We start from the raw sequence: 21,526 nt of genomic DNA on the forward strand, positions 1-21,526 counted from the left end.
TCCTAAAGACAAGTCATCATTTCTAAGAACAGGCCCCAAAGTAGAATTACTCCGTATATCATTATCAATATCATTTTGCTGTGTTCATGATTCAACAGTGCCATTTTTACCTTTAAGAAATCTTTACATATTTTTTCAAAATAGGTACAAACACATTGTACAAAATTCAAAAGGAACACAAACTTATGTGTCAGCTATCCTCCCCTAGAAAAGTATTTTCAACTCTGAAAACCTTAGCTAGGTTTAAAGCAGAGACCTAACTACAAAGCTATTTTGAAGTGCTAACTTAATTTAAATGAGAATGAGAGCCATGCTTAAGTCCTTAAAGGAAGCAAGTATACAAAGGAATATAATCAAATTACCCTCCTATTGCAATCCTCAGTATATCCAGGTATTAACAAATCTCTGCAGTCAACTAAGATAACTTTCTGAGATAGAGTATAATACTGTTTATATACTTCTTTTCAAATTTCTAAAAAACCCAAACCATTTAATTGATTCTCCAGTTACTGTTTTTCTAAGGGGGACAGAATTAACATAGGAGAGTGTTTTGGCTGCAGGTATGCACACATGTATATACCCATCTACTCTGTGGTACCTCTTGATTTAGGGTTATATTTAAACTTCTGTTTAAAAACCAAGGTCTTGAAACTTTGCTGTGGAGTATGTGAAAACTTTTATGTATCCCAACCGCCCTTGCTATCAGATAATAAAAACGAAATAGAGCCATGTTCCTTAACTCCATACAGCAACAGCAGAATGGCACAAGTCAGCTGTGCAACAGAGAGCCAGGAATTCTTTTGCACTACAGCGTAACCAAGAATGGGGAATATTTCCATCCACAGGTTTAAATATAGTGCTGGTTCCTAAACCAATGACCCAAGTTATTGAGCAAAGAATGACCATAGCTGTATGCTTGTATGCTGGTTCTAGAAGTTTTTCCTCCTAAGAAATAAATGATGGTTTAGAAATTAAAATACTTGAATTTTGTTGAATAAGCCTTGGCTCAGTAGAGTTTGATCTTAAACTGCACAGAATCCTAGATAACAGCTATTCCATAAACAGATTTGAGTATAAAGATATCTGGCACTTGAATACCACAAGATACAAATGAAAACATTCAGGACAGTATTGTTTATAATAGTTGAAGTGATTAACAACACAAATGCCCAGCAGCAATACAAATCCATACAATGGTTTTCCACAAGACTACATTTTCTGTTTTTTAAAAAAGAGAACTGGCCAGACACAGTGGCTCATGCCTGTAATCCCAGCGCTTTGGGAGGCTGAGGAGGGTGGAACACCTGAGGTCAGGAGTTCGGGACCAGCCTGGCCAATATGGTGAAACCCTGTCTCTACTAAAAATACAAAAATTAACTGGATGTGGTGGTACACCTGTAATCCCAGCTACTCGGGAGGCTGAGGTAAGAGAATAGCTTGAACCCGGGAGGCGGAGGCTGCAGTGAGCCGAGATTGCACCACTGCACTCCAGCCTAGACAACAGAGTGAGACCATGCCTCAAAAAAATTAAAAAGAAAAAAAAAAAGGACTATAGCAAAGAGCATTATCACGAATAATATCCAGGGGAGAAAAAAAAGCAAGGGAAAAAAAAGTGAAAAGGATGTACAGAGGGTGACACCATACAGAATATGCTAACCAATACTATGCTGTTTATGCATAACAATGGTAAAGTTCTAAAATCATGTATGGCATGACAAAAACAATTTATAATAGTGGTTACTTTCAAAGAAAATGCACAGGGTATGCCTATAAGTTTAAGTTCTTCATAAAATTTAGTTCCATGTAAGAAACAAAATCTACAGCAATTTCCAGAGGTACATAATATTGACAATATATATCAAAAAATATCAAAAATCCTACCTATATAATCAAATATTTCTAAATTCAAAGCAATAATTAAAGAAAATACAAGAACCAACTCTTACTTTAATGTTTCTGTAGGTCTCATTCAGAACCATCTTGTTAAATTCAGGATTCTTCAGCGTGTCAAGGAAGTTTGAATACAGGCTATGAAAGTTTGGCTCAATACTGACTCTCTTCATAACCAGATACTGCGAAACCCAAGGCATAAATTCTTCTTTCACGGTTTCCTTCAGCTCTTCAACCTAGCCAGTCAATACGACATGGGAAGCACAGAATTACACTATGATAAAATAACATTTGGTTTCTATGAACCATACTATACAGCACTCTCTCCAGCACTAACTATAATGGCTCCTTGCAAAACTAACTAGATACTAAAGCATGACTTTCCTTCACACCAGATAGATGCTATGAAGAAGAGTATGCTCAATTCCATAGTCAATCACAACTCAACCCATAGGTGATTGGGACTGAAACATTTATGGTCATTTTCAGCTTTAAAATCATAAAACATGTAGTCCCCTATCTCCACCTGAATTACTAATCTACAAGCTGCCATTAACAGACCCACAGTGTAACCAAGAATGGGGAAAATTCCAGAACCATGTTTTCCTAAATTTCCATCTACAGGAATCTTTAGCTAACTCTGGTGTTTCCAAGTACAGATGACCCTTGAACAAGGATATGAATGACACAGAGTAAAATTAAATGTATATTTTCTTCTATTAATACCTCCACTACCTCGGAGACACCAAGACTTCCTCTTCTCCTCCTCATGAAGATAAAGACCTGTATGATGATCATTTCCACTTAACAGATAGTAAATATATCTTTTCTTCCTTATAATTTTCCTTCATAATATTTTTTTCCAGTTTATTTTATTCTAAGAATACAGTATTATATGCATATAAGATATGTGTTAATCAACTATTTGTGTTATCACAGTAAGGCTTCTGGTCAACAGTAGGCTGTTAATAGTTAAGCTCTGGGGGAATAAAAAGTTATACCAGGATTTGGCTACATAGAGGATTGGCAACCCTAACCCCCATGTTGCTCAAGGGTCAACTATACTGTCTTACCATGTAATCTGAGGAGGCAAGTGGCATTCTTTATGCTTTTCACAAAGTCAGCCTCAGTTATTAGGTTGTAATAAATACTCTGAATAGTCTCTGGGAGAAAATGAGTTTTGACTAATGACTAGTACAAATGAAACTTTCTATCACCATAAGAACATTAAGCTTATTTCAAAAAGCTGCAAAACAAAACCTTAAAAATTGGTACTATTTAATGTTTACCAAAACCACTAGGTTAAATACACATATTCCCTTTGAGTTTATTACCTCTACCTTTAAAGTGAGTATGTAAAAGGGTCAACAATATATCCTTTAGTCCATTAAGGAAAAGAGAAGGAATTTATAAACTATGACAGCATGCTCACCTTTTGTGTCATATTTGACTGTGAGAGATTATTGAAAATAAAAGCAATTTTCTCCTGGATATTTTCCGGGGGCTCCACAATTCTCTCAGTTTGATCGGTGGCTACAAGCAACGTATCTATATTTGTAGTATTAATAGAAGGCTAAAAAAAAAATAAAGTACATAAAGCAAATAAGTTGAAGTGCTTCTCTGAAAAAAGTCCAATAATGTATACAGACTTAGTGTTAAAAAATACACACGGTATGATTGTATATTAGAAACGTGGGCAAGAATAGTGAACTATTAATAATGTTTGCCTCTGGGAAACATAAGGATGGGAGATACAAAGGAAGAAATGTTGGTCTTTTATATCTTTTTTGGCAGGCATGTTATGATAAAATTCTAATACATGTTCACTAGTGATATAATCATAAATCCTAGAAGAGAAAAAAGACAGATCTACTTACTGGCACATCTTTCTTAAAGCTGACTCCAGTTGGCCTGGTGACTGTAACCGTTTTAGCAACAGTGGTGGTTGTTGAGGTGGTAACCATAGTGCTAACTTGACCAGCAAGAGGAGCTTTTGCTGGAACCTGGGCCTGAGCCTGGGCCTGAGCCAGTGCAATACTTCCAGGAGTTGTGATAGAGCCTTGCATTTTCACAGGAGGATCTCTAGACTGCTGTCCATACTCAATATACTAAAAGGGTAGGGAGAGGAAAAAGAGTTAACCTTAATTGCTAAGTCTGGATTATATGTCCCTCTTTTCTGAGAGGGTAAAAAACATGCATGAATGCTTTTTTGGTTCATCTAGCTCCATACTCTTTGCCCCATACCCTGGCACTAGTACGTAAGTAGATTCCATGAACTCCTTCAGCGATAAAATCTTAGTATTTATGAGAGAACTACAGCAAAACAACTTCTAAAGCAGCAGCCCCAGATACTGCATACAAATGCCTTTAAACTCCTTAAAAAATGCAAATTTTGAAAGTCTTAATAATTCATACAGTAAACTCATCTCTTTTCTAATTAGGCAGCAATGAGAAACCAAAGGTCTTAAAAAACAAAAACCGTGGTAGTATGAGTTATTATCTCAATAAAGCTATTACAAAAAAATACTCTACAGAGCCCATCCCCACACAATTTAGAGTGCTGACATAAGGATCCCGAAGCTATTTCAACAGTCCTTACCTAGCAGAACTAAACCTACCAATTATGTATACAACAGTTTTATTTTTAGAGGGACATTTCTAAAGTAGGAAAGAGAGTCTCAGAAGAAAGTATAGCCCTTTATGCTGACAAAGTACAGAAAGTGATGCTCTCTCTCTCTCCTCTCTCTCTGGCTATCTTGCTACATACAGTGGGTGCTAGGGACTAGTTTTGAGTGGTTGCTCTCCTGCTAACTCACTCTTTCTCCAAGTCTTTCAAGCTCCATATTCCTGTCTCTTAATTTGTCTCAGTCCACTCACTTGAATGAATATACTCCACATTCCCAGAGATTAAGTCATTACAATAACCCTGCCCTCCTAATAAATCTAGAAGGATGAGGTAGAGAGCACTGAACTAAATTAAAATACAGAATATCAAGTAGGTTCAAATTCTGATCATCCGGATTTCTTAAAATAAGATCTTATAAAGTTGTCTACTGCATGTTAAAAATAAAGTCAATTAACCAACTTCCCTGTTCTACGTAAACTGATGTTGACCAAAACCAAGACAAAGGTATAGATAATGCTTACCAATTAACCTAAAATCAGTCACTGCAACAATGCTTCTCAAATTTCGGTAAAAATAACGATCATATAAAATGGTTTTTAAAATGTATATTCCCTAGGTCTATTTTCCCAGGGACTGACTCCTTTTAAATAAGCATCTCAGGCGGGTGTGGTGGTTTACACCTGTAATCCCAGCACTCTGCAGGGCGGAGGTGGGCAGATCACCTGAGGTCAGGAGTTCAAGACCAGCCTGGTCAACAGCGTGAAACTTCGTCTCTACAAAAAGACAAAAATTAGCCGGGCATGATGGCAGGCGCCTGTAATCGCAGCTACTCAGGAAGCTGAGATGGGAGAATCACTTGAACCCGGGAGGAAGATGTTTCAGTGAGCCAAGATTGTCTCACTCCAGCCTGGGCGACAGAGCAAGATTCCATCTCAAAACAAAAACAAAAACAAAACAAAAACCACACCTCAAAGGAATCTAAGGAAGTGTTAAGAAGCCTTTATTTCTATTTTTTTTTTTTTTTTTTGAGACGGAGTCTGGCTCTGTCGCCCAGGCTGGAGTGCAGTGGCCGGATCTCAGCTCATTGCAAGCTCCGCCTCCCGGGTTTAGGCCATTCTCCTGCCTCAGCCTCCCGAGTAGCTGGGACTACAGGTGCCCGCCACCACGCCCGGGTAGTTTTTTGTATTTTTTAGTAGAGACGGGGTTTCACCGTGTTAGCCAGGATGGTCTCGATCTCCTGACCTCGTGATTCGCCCGTCTCGGCCTCCCAAAGTGCTGGGATTACAGGCTTGAGCCACCGCGCCCGGCCTGAAGCCTTTATTTTTAATAAACATGATCTAAGTCTTATGTGTAACAGCTTTGGCTCATATTAACTCATAAAAATTTCACATTTTTACACACAAGATTCCCACTCCAATTCCCTTTTAGAATGAGGCAGGGTGTCTGTACTTTACCTAAGATAAAGATTCTCTTAGTAGAACTGTTTATTCTTCAACTCCATTATCAGGTTAAAAGAATGAGTAAAAAGTTTTTGAAGTAAGCCTGCTACTTAGAAAAGATAATCCAAGAATGATTATTTTTTCATGTTTTCTTGTAAGGCCACAAAATGAACAACCTCAACTAATATGTATACCTATATCATGCCAATTATTAAGAAATCTTAATGCCACTACCATCAAGTCTACAAAAAGAGCCAAAATATTAAACCCTCCAAATACTACACAGCTATTTAGGTTTTAGGTACAGAGGGCACTTACCTCCTGTAAATGATGTGGAAATTGCATAAAGTGACTGATAGAAGCCAAATGCTGACAATACTGGGGATAGTCCTTCAATCTGCCAACAAAATCATTCTGCCATCATTTCGTGTCAGAACAGAAGCAGCACTAACAAAATGTTTTTGTCCAAATGCTAATCTAGGTCATTTTCTCCATCTTACCTATGAATAACTTATTTGAAGAAAATGTCAAAGGGAAGAAAACAAAAGTAGAAGGAGAAAATACTGATGATTTTCACTGGATTTACATCAGAAAAGACACTACCTTTGATTTTTAAAGGCTATATTCTACTTAAAAATAGATTAAAATGAGCCACTTATCTGGAAACAATTCAAATTTTCACCTACATACGAATGGAAAAATAATTTGTAGTCAACTCATATAGAATACTACACAAAGACTACTGAAACATGTAGTAACATAAATCTCAAAAAACTACATATTTCTATGACTCCGTGTAAATGACATTCTAGAAAAACTTTAGAGATTATCAGAGATTGCGAGTCAGGGAAGGGGACTAACTACAAAGGGGAACAAGGAAACCTCTTGGGAGATGATGAAAATATTCTGCATCAGCCGGGCATGCTGATTTATGCCTATAATCTCATCACTTTGGGAGGCCACAGCAGGACAATCACTTGAGTTCAGGAGTTCCAAAATATTCTGTATCTTGATTGTGGTGGGAGTTACAGAACTACATAAATTTGCCAAAATTCAAAGAACTATACACCTAAAAGGGAAGACTTCTACTGTACAAAGTATACCTCATAAATATCCAACCAAAAAACCTCTGCTCTCATTTTAGTTTTCCTACCACTTATTTTTAAAAAGAGAAGCTTTAGCCGGGCCCAGTGGCTCACACCTATAATCCCAGCACTCTGGGAGGCCGAGGCAGATGGATCACCTGAGGTCAGGAGTTCAAGCCTGGCCAACATGATGGAACCCTGTCTCTACTAAAAATACAAAAATTAGCTGGGTGCAGTGGCACGCGTCTCTAATCCCAGCTACTCGGGAGGTTGAGGCAGGAGAATCGCTTGAACTCCGGAGGTGGAGGTTGCAGTGAGCCCAGATCGCACCACTGCACTCCAGCCTGGGCAACAGAGCAAGACCCCATCTCAAAAAAAAAAAAAGCTTCAGGCCAGGCACAGTGGCTCACACCATAATCCCAGAACTTTCAGAGACCGAGGCGGGAGTTTAAGACCAGATTGAGTAACATGGTAAAACTCTGTCTGTACAAAAAATACAAAAGGCTGGGCATAGTGGTATGCACCTGTGGTCCCAGCTACTCAGGAGGCTGAAGTGAGAGAATCACTTGAGCCCGCGAGGTCAAGGCTGTAGTGAGCCAAGATCGCGCCACTGCACTCCAGCCTGGGTAAGAGTGAAGACCCTGTCTGTGGGGTCAGGGAAGAGACACTTCATAGGAAACCTATCCACTTACCTGTTTTTAAATCTATCTAGTGCAGCAATCCCGAAATAATACATTTTGGATCCAAAAGGCTTGCGTAAGGCTTCAAGAACATATCGTAGAGCCAGACCTAGTGCCATGTAAGTGACCAGTCCTTTCTCAATTATGCCACCAAACAGGCAGGCTGTTATATGTAACTCTTTATCAGGATACTGGGGAAAAAAACGATATTCTTCAAACAAGTTCCTTAGCATACAGTTAAACACTTCTCGTTCCCTCTTTATAGTAGAGTCTTTAAATCTCTGCAGCATTTCTAATACCTGGAAAAGCAAGACAAAAAAACAGTGCACACATAAAGGAAACAATTACTAAGTGCCTTTCTCAAATACCCTTGACAAAAGACTGTTAAGTAGAATATTTACCAAAAGAGCTTGAGACAAATATTAAGGTTTCAAAACACACATTGCTATATCAGAGCACTTTGAACTGGATTTCTAAAAACACTGAAAAGGACATTTATTTAAGACTGGCTTAAACAATAAATAATCGGATCATCCTAGACACTCACCTCATCAACAGACATGGTTGGATGTGGTGGATGATTATATATTCGCTGAAAATAGCTGTTTGCTTCATCATCTATCTCTTTACTAAAGTGCTGGTTTGCCTCTGGCCACACCTGAGACAAGTCCGCTATTGGAAACAAAAAAGGCATCAGTGGGTATTTAAGCCCTTCTTCCACTTCCCCATAAAACACAGACAGCCAGAGACTACTGCAGTTCTAACTTTAAGGGAAATATAAAAAAACTGAAAAAGGTATTAAGCGGTCAAGTTTCAGTATTAACGTGTTCTAGGGTAGACATAAAAGATCCTTAACAAAGTGTCTTCCATAATTCTACATTAGTATTATCTTCATCAGGACTCATTACAACACAAAAGTTAACTTGGTTCAAACTCAAAATGCACTTACCCTTAATACAACCTCATTAAGTTAACAAATCTTTATCGCTTTATAATAAAAATCACATTTAACATATAATTATCATGCATGTGCATGAAAGACTGATGTAAACACAAAGCATGCTACAAAACGTAACATTCAGACAAGACTTTCACACTAACGTTATCAAGTCAGCTGGAATACTTTCAAATCTCGTGTCATGACTACACAGTCCCAATGACAAGGACTTCAGTCAATTATACCTATGGATTTATAAAGATGACTTCTATGAATTTAGTTAGGATAAAAAATCACTAAGGAAGTGAAACAAAAATTGGAAACAGAAATCTGAAATTTTCCTTGTCACTCCTGACTTGCTTTAAAAAAAAACTCAACACATGTTTAGGTTAAGTACAAGAGTTACATTCATTTATCTACCACATATTAATTTCTCTTTATCATATCTATTTCTTACTTTTAAGACAAACACCCTCAGGATGCAGCCTCTTACTAACCATGACTTTGTTCTGGGAATCCACAGCAAAAGTGGATTGATATCTCTAACTTTTATTTTAATAATTCAAATTTGTGAATTTATTCCTACTGGTCTAGAAGGCACATCAACATATGGCCCTACTAACACAAATAAGACATACAACTAAACATTTTTATCAGTCACACTTCACAATCACAGACAACACTACCACTTACAAGGTTTCATCTTACTCTGCTGGAATGTAGGCTGATTCAGTCCAGAGGTGCCCAATTTCCTCTGTACAAAAGGGTCGTTATTCACTGCAGGGAGTCCAAGAGCACCAGTTCCTATACCAGTCAGGCTGCCTGTGCCAAGACCACCTACTAGAGAGAACGAAGGCAGCCACAAATCCTATCATTATTCATATTCTTGATTTTATTAACATCTCAGATGTATTAATAAGACTGACTTTTAAAATAGTCATAATAACTCTTACTTTAAAAGTCAGAGCCTTTGTTAATTCCCTTATTACATCTATTCAATTTTACAGAGCCTACAAACTAGGCAGTAACAACAGATAATCCAAATTTCTTCAGCATCTGGAATTATTTATATTCTTGATAATGTGCAAAAAATTAAGTATACATTCTCAAAGCACATACTCCCATACCCAAGGTAGTTAAAATAAGGAGGTGGCTAGCTTTTCTCAATTATTCAAATCAGATAATTTCATGATACCATCTTTTAAAGTTACCATGAGTCTCAAAACTTCTTTATTCCTCTCAACTCTGACAAACGGAATCTTACAGTAATTAGAGCTTTGCTAGGAAGGCCTTAGTAAGTTCAGTAACGTTTATTTAAATGAATTAATCATAAAAGCCGGAAGCACAGAGCAGCAATGTTAACTAGATCAGAGTCAATGATAACACTGAAGTCCTTAGGTTTTAGTGCCCGAACTTACAGTGTCAACATAACAGGTACAGGGGGCTAAGAAGATGTAGGTAACAAACAACCACAACAACCAAAAAAATGTAGCTTTTACTTCAATGTGAAGTTACATGCCACGGTATCTGGGAAAAAAACTGAAAACGTGGCCAGGCGCGGTGGCTCACGTGTGTAATCCCAGCACTTTGGGGGGCCAAGGTGGGTGGATCACCTGAGGTCAGGAATTTGAGACGAGCCTGGCCAACATGGTGAAACCCTGTCTCTACTAAAAATACAAAAAACTAGCAAGCCATGGTGGCCGGTGCCTGTAATCCCAGCTACTCAGGAGGTGAGGCAGGAGAATCGCTTAAACCTGGGAGGCTAAGGTTGCAGGGAGCCGAAATAGTGCCACTGCACTCCAGCCTGGGCAACAAGAGTGAAACCCCGTCCCTCGCAAAAAAAAAAAAAAAAAAAAACCTTAAAATGTTTTTAGGATGTCCTATCATCTTCAAGGCTGGTGAAATGCAATAAGGCAGGCAGAACATATGCCTGAACCTGATATGTACAATAGTTTCTAACTTTATTATACCAACCTGAATTCATAAAGCTGTTAGTTCTTGATCTAAGCCCTTTAGAAAGTGATTAACATACATGTTACCACTTATATTATCATGTTAACACAAAATCCTTACTAAATAATTCAATTAACTTTACAACTACAAATATCCTAATTCTTTCCTCCAATTAGACTGAATGGAATATAATCTGTTTTTCTTTTCCTAACTTCGGATACTGAAGGAGCTTTCACAATTTCATTTAAACAGCTTTCCTTGTCATAGTGACTCCAAACCCCTTACGAAATAGTAAGGCATAATGAAACTTATGAATAATCCACGCTCTCATTTGCCTCCCCCTTACCTGGAAGCTGTGATGAAAGTCCTCCAATACCACTGAATGCAGTGGTTTGATTGGGGGTTGAAAGGGGTGGAAATGCTTTTGCTGGTGACTGAGGGGTACTGAATGCAGAACCCAAATTTGGAGGAAAACCCTGCATACTCTGGGTGTGAGGGGCAGCTGAACCACCTATACTAAGAGATGTCATTCCAGCAAGAGGGTCAATCTAAAGAAAAACATTATAAAAATGTATTAAACATACTTCGAGGAAAGGCAGACACACATAAAGCAGTCTTTAACAACAGCTCTTGATACTCTTAAAAAGCAAACTATTACACCCACTCAATCACAATGATACTTAAATCCCAGTTATCAAGTCAAGCGTGTCAGTCACTTTTCTTACTGTGTCACATATGGAATAGGTTTAAAGAGTTTGCCTTTGACAAAGTTCAGGTTGAGAATCCCTTATCGAAAATATTTGGGACCAGAAAAGTTTTCAATTTTGGATTTTGGAATATTTGTGCACACATAACCAGATATCATAACAATCCCATCATGGGGAGGGGACCCATGTCAAAGCATGAAATTCACTTGTTTCACATACACCTATATACACATAACCAGAATGTAATCTTATACAATATTTTTTTAAGCATTTTGTGCGTGAAACAAAACTATGACTATGTTCTGACTCAACACATAACATCAGATTAGGTATGGAATTTTCTACTTGTGGTGTGTCATGTCAGTGCTCCAAAAGTTTGATTTTGGAGCATTCTAGATTTACAGATTAAGGATGCTCAACCTATAACAGAGCCATAAAAAGGGCTATAAAATCTAATGAACAACACTTAAGATGAACTGCCCTAAACTTTTAGTGGTGACATGGGACAGTTATATTAATAAATCCTCACAAATTCCAATAAGTCACTTTAAAACAATCTCTCAAGCTAGATTTAAGTTTCAACATAAATAGAAATATTAGAAATTAGAAACAAATCTCCCAGTCAAAATAAATTTAGTCAAAATTTGGGAATTTTGGAGGTGGGGGAAGATCAGCTCCAATTTTGAAAACAAAAACAAGGTATGTTATTCACCAAAATATGTATTTTTAAAATATCTAATAACTGCACTTCCAGGCTTCTTAAGTTTGTGGCACTACTTCATACCTTCATGGCTATAGAATGTGACAAGCAAATGCCTTTTATAGGGAAGTAGCCACTGAATCACTAAGTTTTAGCCTCTTTCTTTCCTTAAAACCCAATATGCCATTCAATGCATCTGAAAATAGAAGCGCAATATGTTGCTCCCAGAGAGAAGGGGGTGGTTGATGTCAGGGAGTAACTTAAATGTACCTTGTTTTTAAAAGAGCAGTTCAGTTGAGAGCTGAAGAGCCCCAGTTATAACAAGTCGTTATGCTCTAGCACTGTTGCTTGGCCCGTGAAGCTACAAACAAGACACATCAGGTTCAAAGGCAGTGCTTAGGTCTCAAGAGTCTATGTAATTCATATTTTAAAAAGAAACCCTTTTCATTTACCTAAATAAGTTGTTTGTATATTTCCTCTTAGAGTCACGTTCTATTTGATGATAAAATCTATTCTTAACTACAATGCCTATTTACATATCTCCTTTAAAATAAGTGGATGCTAGACATGCAGTTATCTAAAATGTAACAAATTCAGACAATTTATTAAAGACATAGAAGCTTATTCTATTCCAAATCTATGGCAAATGAAGATGTATCGAATGTAGCACTCATTTACCTGAACAGGAGAAATGGCATCTAAGCTGCTAGCACTAGGAGGACGGCCTTTTGGCATAACTCCAGGTGGTGGTTGTCTGGCCTTATTCATAACATTACTGCAATTGGCTACCATGGTGAGGATAGTTTCCGATAGCTCCTGAGAAACACTCCTAAAATAGAGGGGAAAAAGTAAAAAAAATCAGTTCCTATTCCCCAGAACATGTAAGTAAACCAATCTGATTTTTATTTTTTTTGTTTCTTTTTGAGATGGAGTCTCACTCTGTCACCCAGACTGGAGTGCAGTGGCACGGTATCAGTTCACTGCAACCTCTGCCCCGCAGGGTTCAGGCAATTCTTCTGCCTCAGCCTCCTGAGTACCAATTTGATTTTCTAATAAAGAAACTTTGTTGAGGCCGGGCACAGTGGCTCATACCTGTAGTCCCATTGCTTTGAAAGACTGAGGCGGAAGGATTGCTTGAGCCAGGAGTTTGAGGCCAACCTTGGGCAAGATAGCAAGATCCCATGTCTACAAATATTAAATAAGTATTAAAAAGTTGAGGCAGGGCGTAGTGGCTCACGCCTGTTATCCCAGCACTTTGGGAGGCCAAGGTGGGCAGTTTGCCTAAGGTCAGGAGTTCAAGACCAGTCTGGCTAACATGGTGAAATCCCATCTCTACTAAAAACACAAAAATTAGCCAGGCGCACGCCTGTAGTTCCAGCTACTCAGGAGGCTGAGGCAGAAGAATCACTTGAACCTGGGAGGCAGAGACTGCAGTGAACCGAGATCACGCCACTGCACTCCAGCCTGGGTGACAGAGCAAGATTCCGTCTCCAAAACAAAACAAAACAAAACAAAACAAAACAAAACAAAAGTGAGCCTGGTCTCGTGGCATGCGCCTGTACTCCCAGCTACTTGGGAAGCTGAGTTGGGAGGACTGATAGAGTGCAGGAGTTCGAGGCTGCAATGAGCTATAATCACACCACAGCATTTCAGCCTGGGTAAGAGACGAGAAGTAAAGGGAAAGGGGAAAGAAAACTTGCTGGAACATGTAGCCAAATTTCTGCCACATCCTATCCCTCTGCACTTGTCACTCATCACTAGAATTTTCTGAGTGCTGGCTTTCTCTTGAAACTAATTTGGACTTCTGAAATGAACTAGTACACAGTACAACCAAAATATTTTAAAATTCTCCAAGAAACATTCCATAGCTTCAACCACTTTGTCAAAAATTATGCCCAAACCCAAACATATCAAAGCAAACAGGCATGCAATTTTTATACTAGTATATCACAGTCTAAGATAATATATGTACTTATAGACAAAAACACCATGCATAGTCATTACCTTTAACAAGCACATGAAGAAGCGACTGACCTCTAAAACAAATGTCAAGTAGGGTAAATGTTTACTTGACAGTTAAACAATTTTCCTATCTTAGGTTGCTATCACAGGTTGAGCATCCCAAATCCGAAAATCTGAATCCCAAACACTACAAAATCTAAAACTTTTTGAATGCCAATGTTTAAAGGAAATACTCATTGGAGCATTTTGGAGTTTGGATTTTTGAACTGAAGGTGTATATTAAGCAAGTATAATGCAAATGGTTAAAAAAAATTTTTTTAACCCAAAACCCAAAACACTTCTGATCCCAAGCATTTCCAAGAAGGGATACTCAGTCTGTATTGCCTCATACAACTATGGGGTCCTTTGTATTTAGAAGCTCTACTTGGATCATGAGCGGTGGCTCATGCCTATAATCCTAGCACTTTGGGAGGCTAAGGCAGGCGGATCACCTGAGGTCAGAAGCTCGAGACCAGCCTGGCCAACATGGTGAAACTCCATCTCTACTAAAAATACAAAAATCAGCCGGGCAAGTGGCAGTCACCTCTAATCCCAGCTACTCAGGAGACTGAGGCAGGAGAATTGCTTGAACCCGGGAGCCGAGATTGCACTACTGTACTCCAGCCTGGGCAACAGAGTGTGAGACTCCATATCAAAAAAAAAACAGAAGCTCTACATGATAGCTGGGAGGTGGAGGTGGCTTATACCTATAATCCTAGCACTTTGGGAGGAAGGCGGTAGTGGGAGGATCGCTTGAGGAAGGAGCGTCAAGACCAATCAGCCTGTGAACACAGCAAAAATTCATCTCTACAAAAAATTTTCAAAATTAGCCAGGTGTGTTGGTACATGACAGTAGTCCTAACCACTTGGGAGGCTGAGGCGGGAGGAGTGCTTGAGCCCAGGATTTCAAGGCTGTAGTGAGCTATGATCACATCAATGCACTCCAGTCTTAGAGAAAGAACAAGACCCTGTCTCTAAAAGAATTAATTTAAAAAAAAAAGGGCAAGGCACGGTGACTCATGCCTGTAATCCCAGCACTTCGGGAGACAGAGATGGGTGGATCACAAGGTCAGGAGTTTGAGACCAGCCCGGCCAACACAGTGAAATCCCTTCTTTACTAAAAAAAAATACAAAAAATTAGCCAGGTGTGGTGGCAGGTGCCTGTAATCCCAGCTACTCGGGAGGCTGAAGCAGGAGAATTGCTTGAACCTGGGAGGCGGAGGTTGCAGTGACCCGAGATCACACCACTGCACTCAAGCCTGGGCAACAGTGAGAGACTCTGTCTTAAACAACAAAAAAAAACAGTAGCAGCTGTACATGAACTTAGTCTTAAATCTTCCCACCTAAATTCAGAATGTTACTAGTGGCATTAAGAAGTAAAAGTGATCACTCAGAAAAGAAAGTGGTTTCACATTTGGAGGAAAAAAAAAAAAAAAGACTAGGGTGCTAACAGTACTGAATAAGCCTGTATTACATTAAATCGACAGAGAAAAATCTATGAAAATTTTTACTTGTGCCAGCAAAATAACAATAGTTTGAACATAGAAACAAATGAAATAAACAAGTTGTTTTATGTCCATTGAAGCCAGGAAGAAAAATACAGTCCCGTACCATATAATGACATTTCAGTCAACAAAATGGTATACGGGACCACATATATAATGGTTGTCCCACAAATTCTAATATCATATTTTGCTGTACCTTTTCTGTTTAAATATACAAATACCACTGTGTTATAATTGCCTTCAGTATATTCAGTATAGTAACATCACTGTGCAGGTTGGTAGCTTAGGAGGAATAGGCCATACCACATAGGCAAACTGTATACAGTACATTATACCATCTAGGTTTGTTACCAGTATACTATATAATGCTCACACAAAGACAGAATTGCCTAATGACACACAGCTCAGAAATGCATTCCTATTGTTACGCTATGCAGACCACAAAAAAGAAAAGGGAGCCTCACACTCCTAAAGGTATTGGTCTACTTATTTACTTTAGAAACAAGTAGAACATTAGTTTCCACAAAAATGCTCAAAATAATTAAAGGTATTTCAAATTTAAGGAAACAAGAGGCCCTCTGAATCTTCACTTACAAATGTATCTGCATTCCAAATACTCCACAACAATTAAAACTTCATAGAGATACCGTATCTCCATGTTGTCCCATATTCTCACCATAACAATGGGGACATACTGTATTAGCAAGGCTGTGGGGAAATAGACGCTGTAACACTGCTGGTTTTACAACATAGAAAAATCCCTATGGAGGAAAATTTTGCAATACCTAACACAATCGCACACGAATTTACCTATTATTCTGACACATCCACTTCTAGTAGTCCAATTACACATTGGTAAAAATGATGGGTGCAAAACACTGCTCACTACAACACTGTATGTGATACAAAGAGCGAAAACAAAGTGAATTTTCACCAGTAGGAGACTGGTTGACTAAAGTACAGAATACTCATTCAATGGAGTATTATGCAGCAATTAAAAGAAACAAGGAAGCTCTCTAATTGTATGGAGTGAACTCTAGGATATAAGATCAAGAAGCAAGTTGTATATTATTTCTTCTACAGTGAAGGATAAATATACAAATGAGTATGTATTTGTTTTTAATATAAGATAATGCAAAATAATTAATGACAGTGGCTAACTACAGGAGAAAAGGAGAACAAGGTAGAGGTATCAGAGTTCAAAGTAAGATTTCTCCAAATGTATCTTGCTTTAGAGTTTTGACTTTAAAACCACATCTATGTTTTACCAATCACGAAAACAAATGCAAGCAAACAAACCATTAAATTAAAAAAAACTGTTCCAAAAAGACCAATGCCACGGGTCAGAAAAACAGGCTACCAAGCAGTAGATGGTAATTATATTATACTACATTGAATTCAAATGCCTTCAACTGTGTAAGCCACACTAATATTTTATGTCTTATGGAAAAACAAAAAAAGTAATTCCACCAATTATAAGACACATCACCAATAGGACACATCATTTCAGAAATTAAAGTAGGAAGAAAAACAAAATGGGCACTTTAGAATAAAGCCCAGGCTGGTGGTATTTGCCTGTAATCCCAGCTAATCGGAGGCAACAGAGCAAGACATTGTCTCAAAAAAAAGAAAAAAAAAATACACTCTCACAAGGCAAAACGATAGGGTATGGGCTGACTTCCTCTCCTTCATACAAGCAACTAGAAAAGTATCTGAATCAACTTTTTCAGAACTTTGGAAATTAACCAAAGGCTTATAAACAAGTAAGAAATGTTTATTCAAGAGACTATCAAGCTTTCTAGCATATTAATTTACCCTATTATTCCCATCTCCAGCTACACAGCAAGCTTAGAAGCTGACAGCTCTCAATCAGCTTGAAAACCAGAAGCCTGAGAAGTGAGTCAAAACAGGGTTAAAACATCAAAGCCTCCTTCTCAGTGAACTGTCATGATTTCACCTGTATAGGGAGTCTGTGTGAGAACACCATGACAAGGTTGGATTTATTTGATCTAAAAACTGACCCAAACAAAAACCTTTTCTGCATGAGGTGTTTGCAAAAAACATTTGAAAGTAATTGTCTGAAACTGACTGCCTGTCCGAGATGGAAGACTATCACAGTTGGAGCAAACCACAGGCTAACTAAAAATCTGTAAAGAAGGCCAGGCACGGTGGTTCACACCTGTAATCCCACCACTTTGGGAGGCGGGCGAACCATCTGAGGTTGGGAGTTCGAGACCAGCCTGATCAACATAAGAAACCGCCTCTACTAAAAGAAATACAAAATTAGCTGGGCGTAATGGTGCATGCTTGCAATCCCAGCTACTTGGGAGGCTGAGGCAGAACAGCTTGAACCCAGGAGGTGGAGGTTGCAGTGAGCCAAGATTGCACCACTGGCACGCCAGCCTGGGCAACAAGAGCAAAACTTCATCTCGAAAAAAAACTGTAAAAAACTTTGGGCCGGGTGCGGTGACTTAAGCCTGTAATCCCAGCACTTTGGGAGGCCGAGGCAGGCAGATCACGAGGTCAAGAGATCGAGACCATCCTGGCCAACATGGTGAAACTCCGTCTCTACTAAAAATACAAAAATTAGCCAGGCGTGGTGGTGTGCACCTGTAATCCCAGCTACTCGGGAGGCTGAGGCAGGAGAATCGCTGGAACCCGGGAGGTGGAGGTTGTAGTGAGCCGAGATCGTGCCACTGCTCTCCATCCTGGTCAACAGAGTGAGACTCTGTCTCAATTAAAAAAAAAAAAAAGAAAAAAGAGAGAGAGAGGAAAAAAAAACTTTGGAAGTAAAGACTAAGGTGGCTGTGAACTGCCTGGCTTAGTGCTGAAAGTCAGCCCCAAAGAACATCTAAGACTCTCCCAGAGTAAAAACTAATTATTGATTCCCAAGATTAGGTTTAGGAAAATCTCTGTCAATCTTAGCTGACAACAAGGCTAACCAAGCGGGAACTTCAGTAGCCAACTATTATAAAGAAGATAATTAGTTTAGGAAAGTCACTAAACAGATAAAGGGCAATAACGAACAATACGCTCTGCTGAAGAGGGAAGATCTGATTTCAGGAAATGCCATATTATTTAAAGTTGTCTGTTTTCAACAAAAAAATTACAAGACCTGTAAAGAAACAAAAGGGTGTCCCACACGAAGGGCTGGAAAGCTATCAGCAGAAATGATCCTTGAGGAAGCACAGCTGTTGGCCTTACTAGACAAGGAATTCAAATTGGTTACCTTAAATAGGTTCAGAGAACACATTTATTTGCATTTTATTTATTTTATTTTTATTTTATTTTATTTATTTTTGAGACAGAGTCTTACTCTGTTGCCCAGGCTGCAGTGCAGTGGCACAAACTTGGCTCACTGCAACCTCCGCCTCCTGGGTTCAACCAATTCTCCTGCCTCAGCCTCCCAAATAGCTGGGACTACAGTCGCCTGTCACTACATCTGGCTAATTTTTGCATTTTTAGTGAAGACGGGGTTTTGCCATGTTGGTCAGGCTGGTCTTAAACTCCTGATCTCAGGTGATCCAGCCCTCCCAAAGGGCTGCTGGGATTACAGGCTGAAGCCACGACACCCAGCCACTACTGAACACATTTAAAGGAAAGTATATCAAAAGAACTGAAGGAAAGCATAAGAATATTATCTCAAGAAGCATGTCCATAGAAATTAGCCAAAAAAAAAAAAAAAAAAGCCAAGAACCAAACAGAAATTTGTTTTTTCCCATCAGACACTACACTCTACAATGTACCAAACAGAAAAAGTACAGTAACTGTAATAAAGTTTCACTAACCACGTGTCCCACCATACATTCAAGCAGACAAAAGAGTTCATTTGAAGATGGATCAATTAAAATTATCTAGCCTGAGAAAATGAAAAAAAAAAGAAAAAAAAAAAAACGGGTGGGAGGGGCTGAGAACTCTGGCGCACCACTGAGTGTGCCACCACAAACATAAAGGGAGTACAAAGAGAGAAGAAAAAGGTACAGAAAGATTTGTAGAAATAATGACTGAAAACCCCGTAAGTTTTATAAAAAACATTAATCTAGACATCCAAGAAATTCAATAAATTCTAAGTAGAATAAACTCAAAGAGATTCACACCTAGAACAACATAATCAAGCTGATGAAAGAAAAAAGACAAGGAGAGTATCTTACCAGCAGCAAGACAGAAGCAACTCATCACATACAATACTCAATAAATTAACAGCTGATGTCTCATCAGAAACCATGGAGGACAGAAAGCAGTGGGGGAGCATATTCAAAATGTTCAAAGAAAAGGAATGCCAACCAGGAATCCTTCATCTGGCAAAGCTATCCCCAAAGATACAGGAGGAATTAGGATATTCCCTAGATAACAAAAAGAGGTAATTCATTGCTAGCAGTCCTGCTGAAACAAGAAAAATTCAAGAATCCTGGCTGAAATGAAAAGACACTGAACACTGACCTGAATCCGTATGAAAAAATACTGGCAAAGATACACAGGTAAATATGAAGGACAGTATGAATCTTCTAATTAAAGAACAACCAGGCTGGGTGCAGTGGCTCATTGCTGTAATCCAAACACTTTGGGAAGCTAAAACGGGAGATCAGTTTGAGCCCAGAGGTTCGAGACCAGACTGGGCAACATACTGAGACCTCAACTTTACAAAAAATAAAAAAATTTATCAGGTGTAGTGGCACATGTTTGTGGTCCCAGCTACCCGGGAGGATTGCTTTGAGTCTGGAGGGCTGAGGCTGCACTGAGCTGTGATCGTGTCCTGCATGGGCAACAGAATGAAACCCTGCCTCAAAAAAATAACTGCATGAATTATAAGCCTTTTGGTGACCATATAATGTATAAAGGTATAATTTGTATGACAATAATGGCAAAAATCAAGGCAAAGGGGACGAAGCCATACTAAAGGAAAATTTTGGATCCTACTGAAACTAAAAGATTGGAATAAGTTAAAATCTTAGTTTTAATACCCAAGGCAGCCACTAAGAAACAAAACAAAAAATAAAGTCAAAGAAACAAAGGAGTTAAGATGGTACGCTACAAAATATTTATTTAACAGTAAGACAGGCAATAATAGAAGAACAGAGGGACAAAGGTGACAAGAGATAGAAAGATTAACAGCAAAAGAGCCCTACATTGTCAATAAATATATTAAATGCAAGACAGGCAGAATGTAGTAAATACACACACAAATTCACAAACACACTCCAACCATACCTTCTCTAAAAGAGACCTGCTTCAGATTAAGACACATATAGCTTGAGGAAAAAACAAAAACAAAAACAAAAACAAAACAAAGATATACCAAGCAAACCACTATAGATAACTATAATGGTTATACTAGTATCACACAAAACAAACGTTTAAGAAAAAAACTGTTAATAGAGACAAAGACATTTTACAATAAGGGTCAATCCATCAGAAATATGTAACCATTAAGGCCGGGCATGGTGGCTCATGACTGTAATCCCACCACTTTGGGAGGCCAAGGCGGGTAGATCACCTGAGGTCAGGAGTTCAAGGGCACACTGGGAAACATGGTGAAACTTCATCTCTACTAAAAGTACAAAAAAAAAAATTAGCTGGGCATGGTGGCGCACGCCTGTAGTCCCAGCTACTCCAGAGGCTGAGGCAGGAGAATCAATGAAACGTAGGTTGCAGTGAGACAAGACAGTGCTACCACACCGCAGCCAGGGCGACAGAGCGAGACACAAGACTCCATCTCAAAAATAATAATAAAATAAAGAAGTATGTAACAATTACAAAAACATACACTTAAAAACAAAGCCCCGGCCGGGCGCGGTGGCTCAAGCCTGTAATCCCAGCACTTTGGGAGGCCGAGACGGGTGGATCACAAGGTAAGGAGATCGAGACCATCCTGGCTAACACGGTGAAACCCCGTCTCTACTAAGAAATACAAAAAACTAGCCGGGCGAGGTGGCGGGCACCTGTAGTCCCAGCTACTCGGGAGGCTGAGGCCGGAGAATGGCGTGAACCCAGGAGGCGGAGCTT

At 38.9% G+C, this 21,526-nt stretch overlaps 1 protein-coding gene across 1 annotated transcript in view; it reads right to left on the minus strand.

Annotated features, from left to right (window-relative positions):
* CNOT1 (CCR4-NOT transcription complex, subunit 1) overlaps positions 1-21,526 on the minus strand; it is a 124,702-nt gene that overhangs the window by 36,963 nt on the left and 66,213 nt on the right. Inside the window, exons 17-25 of the mRNA XM_011994009.1 lie at positions 12,696-12,846; positions 10,957-11,158; positions 9,351-9,497; positions 8,268-8,392; positions 7,733-8,019; positions 6,274-6,352; positions 3,768-3,998; positions 3,323-3,463; positions 1,947-2,126 (exon numbers count right to left, since the gene is read on the minus strand). Of these exons, the coding sequence (XP_011849399.1) occupies positions 1,947-2,126; positions 3,323-3,463; positions 3,768-3,998; positions 6,274-6,352; positions 7,733-8,019; positions 8,268-8,392; positions 9,351-9,497; positions 10,957-11,158; positions 12,696-12,846 (1,543 nt within the window). The remainder of the gene's footprint in view (positions 1-1,946; positions 2,127-3,322; positions 3,464-3,767; positions 3,999-6,273; positions 6,353-7,732; positions 8,020-8,267; positions 8,393-9,350; positions 9,498-10,956; positions 11,159-12,695; positions 12,847-21,526) is intronic.

The sequence above is a fragment of the Mandrillus leucophaeus genome, unplaced genomic scaffold, assembly GCF_000951045.1.
Source record: "Mandrillus leucophaeus isolate KB7577 unplaced genomic scaffold, Mleu.le_1.0 Scaffold44, whole genome shotgun sequence".
Taxonomy (NCBI): domain Eukaryota; kingdom Metazoa; phylum Chordata; class Mammalia; order Primates; family Cercopithecidae; genus Mandrillus; species Mandrillus leucophaeus.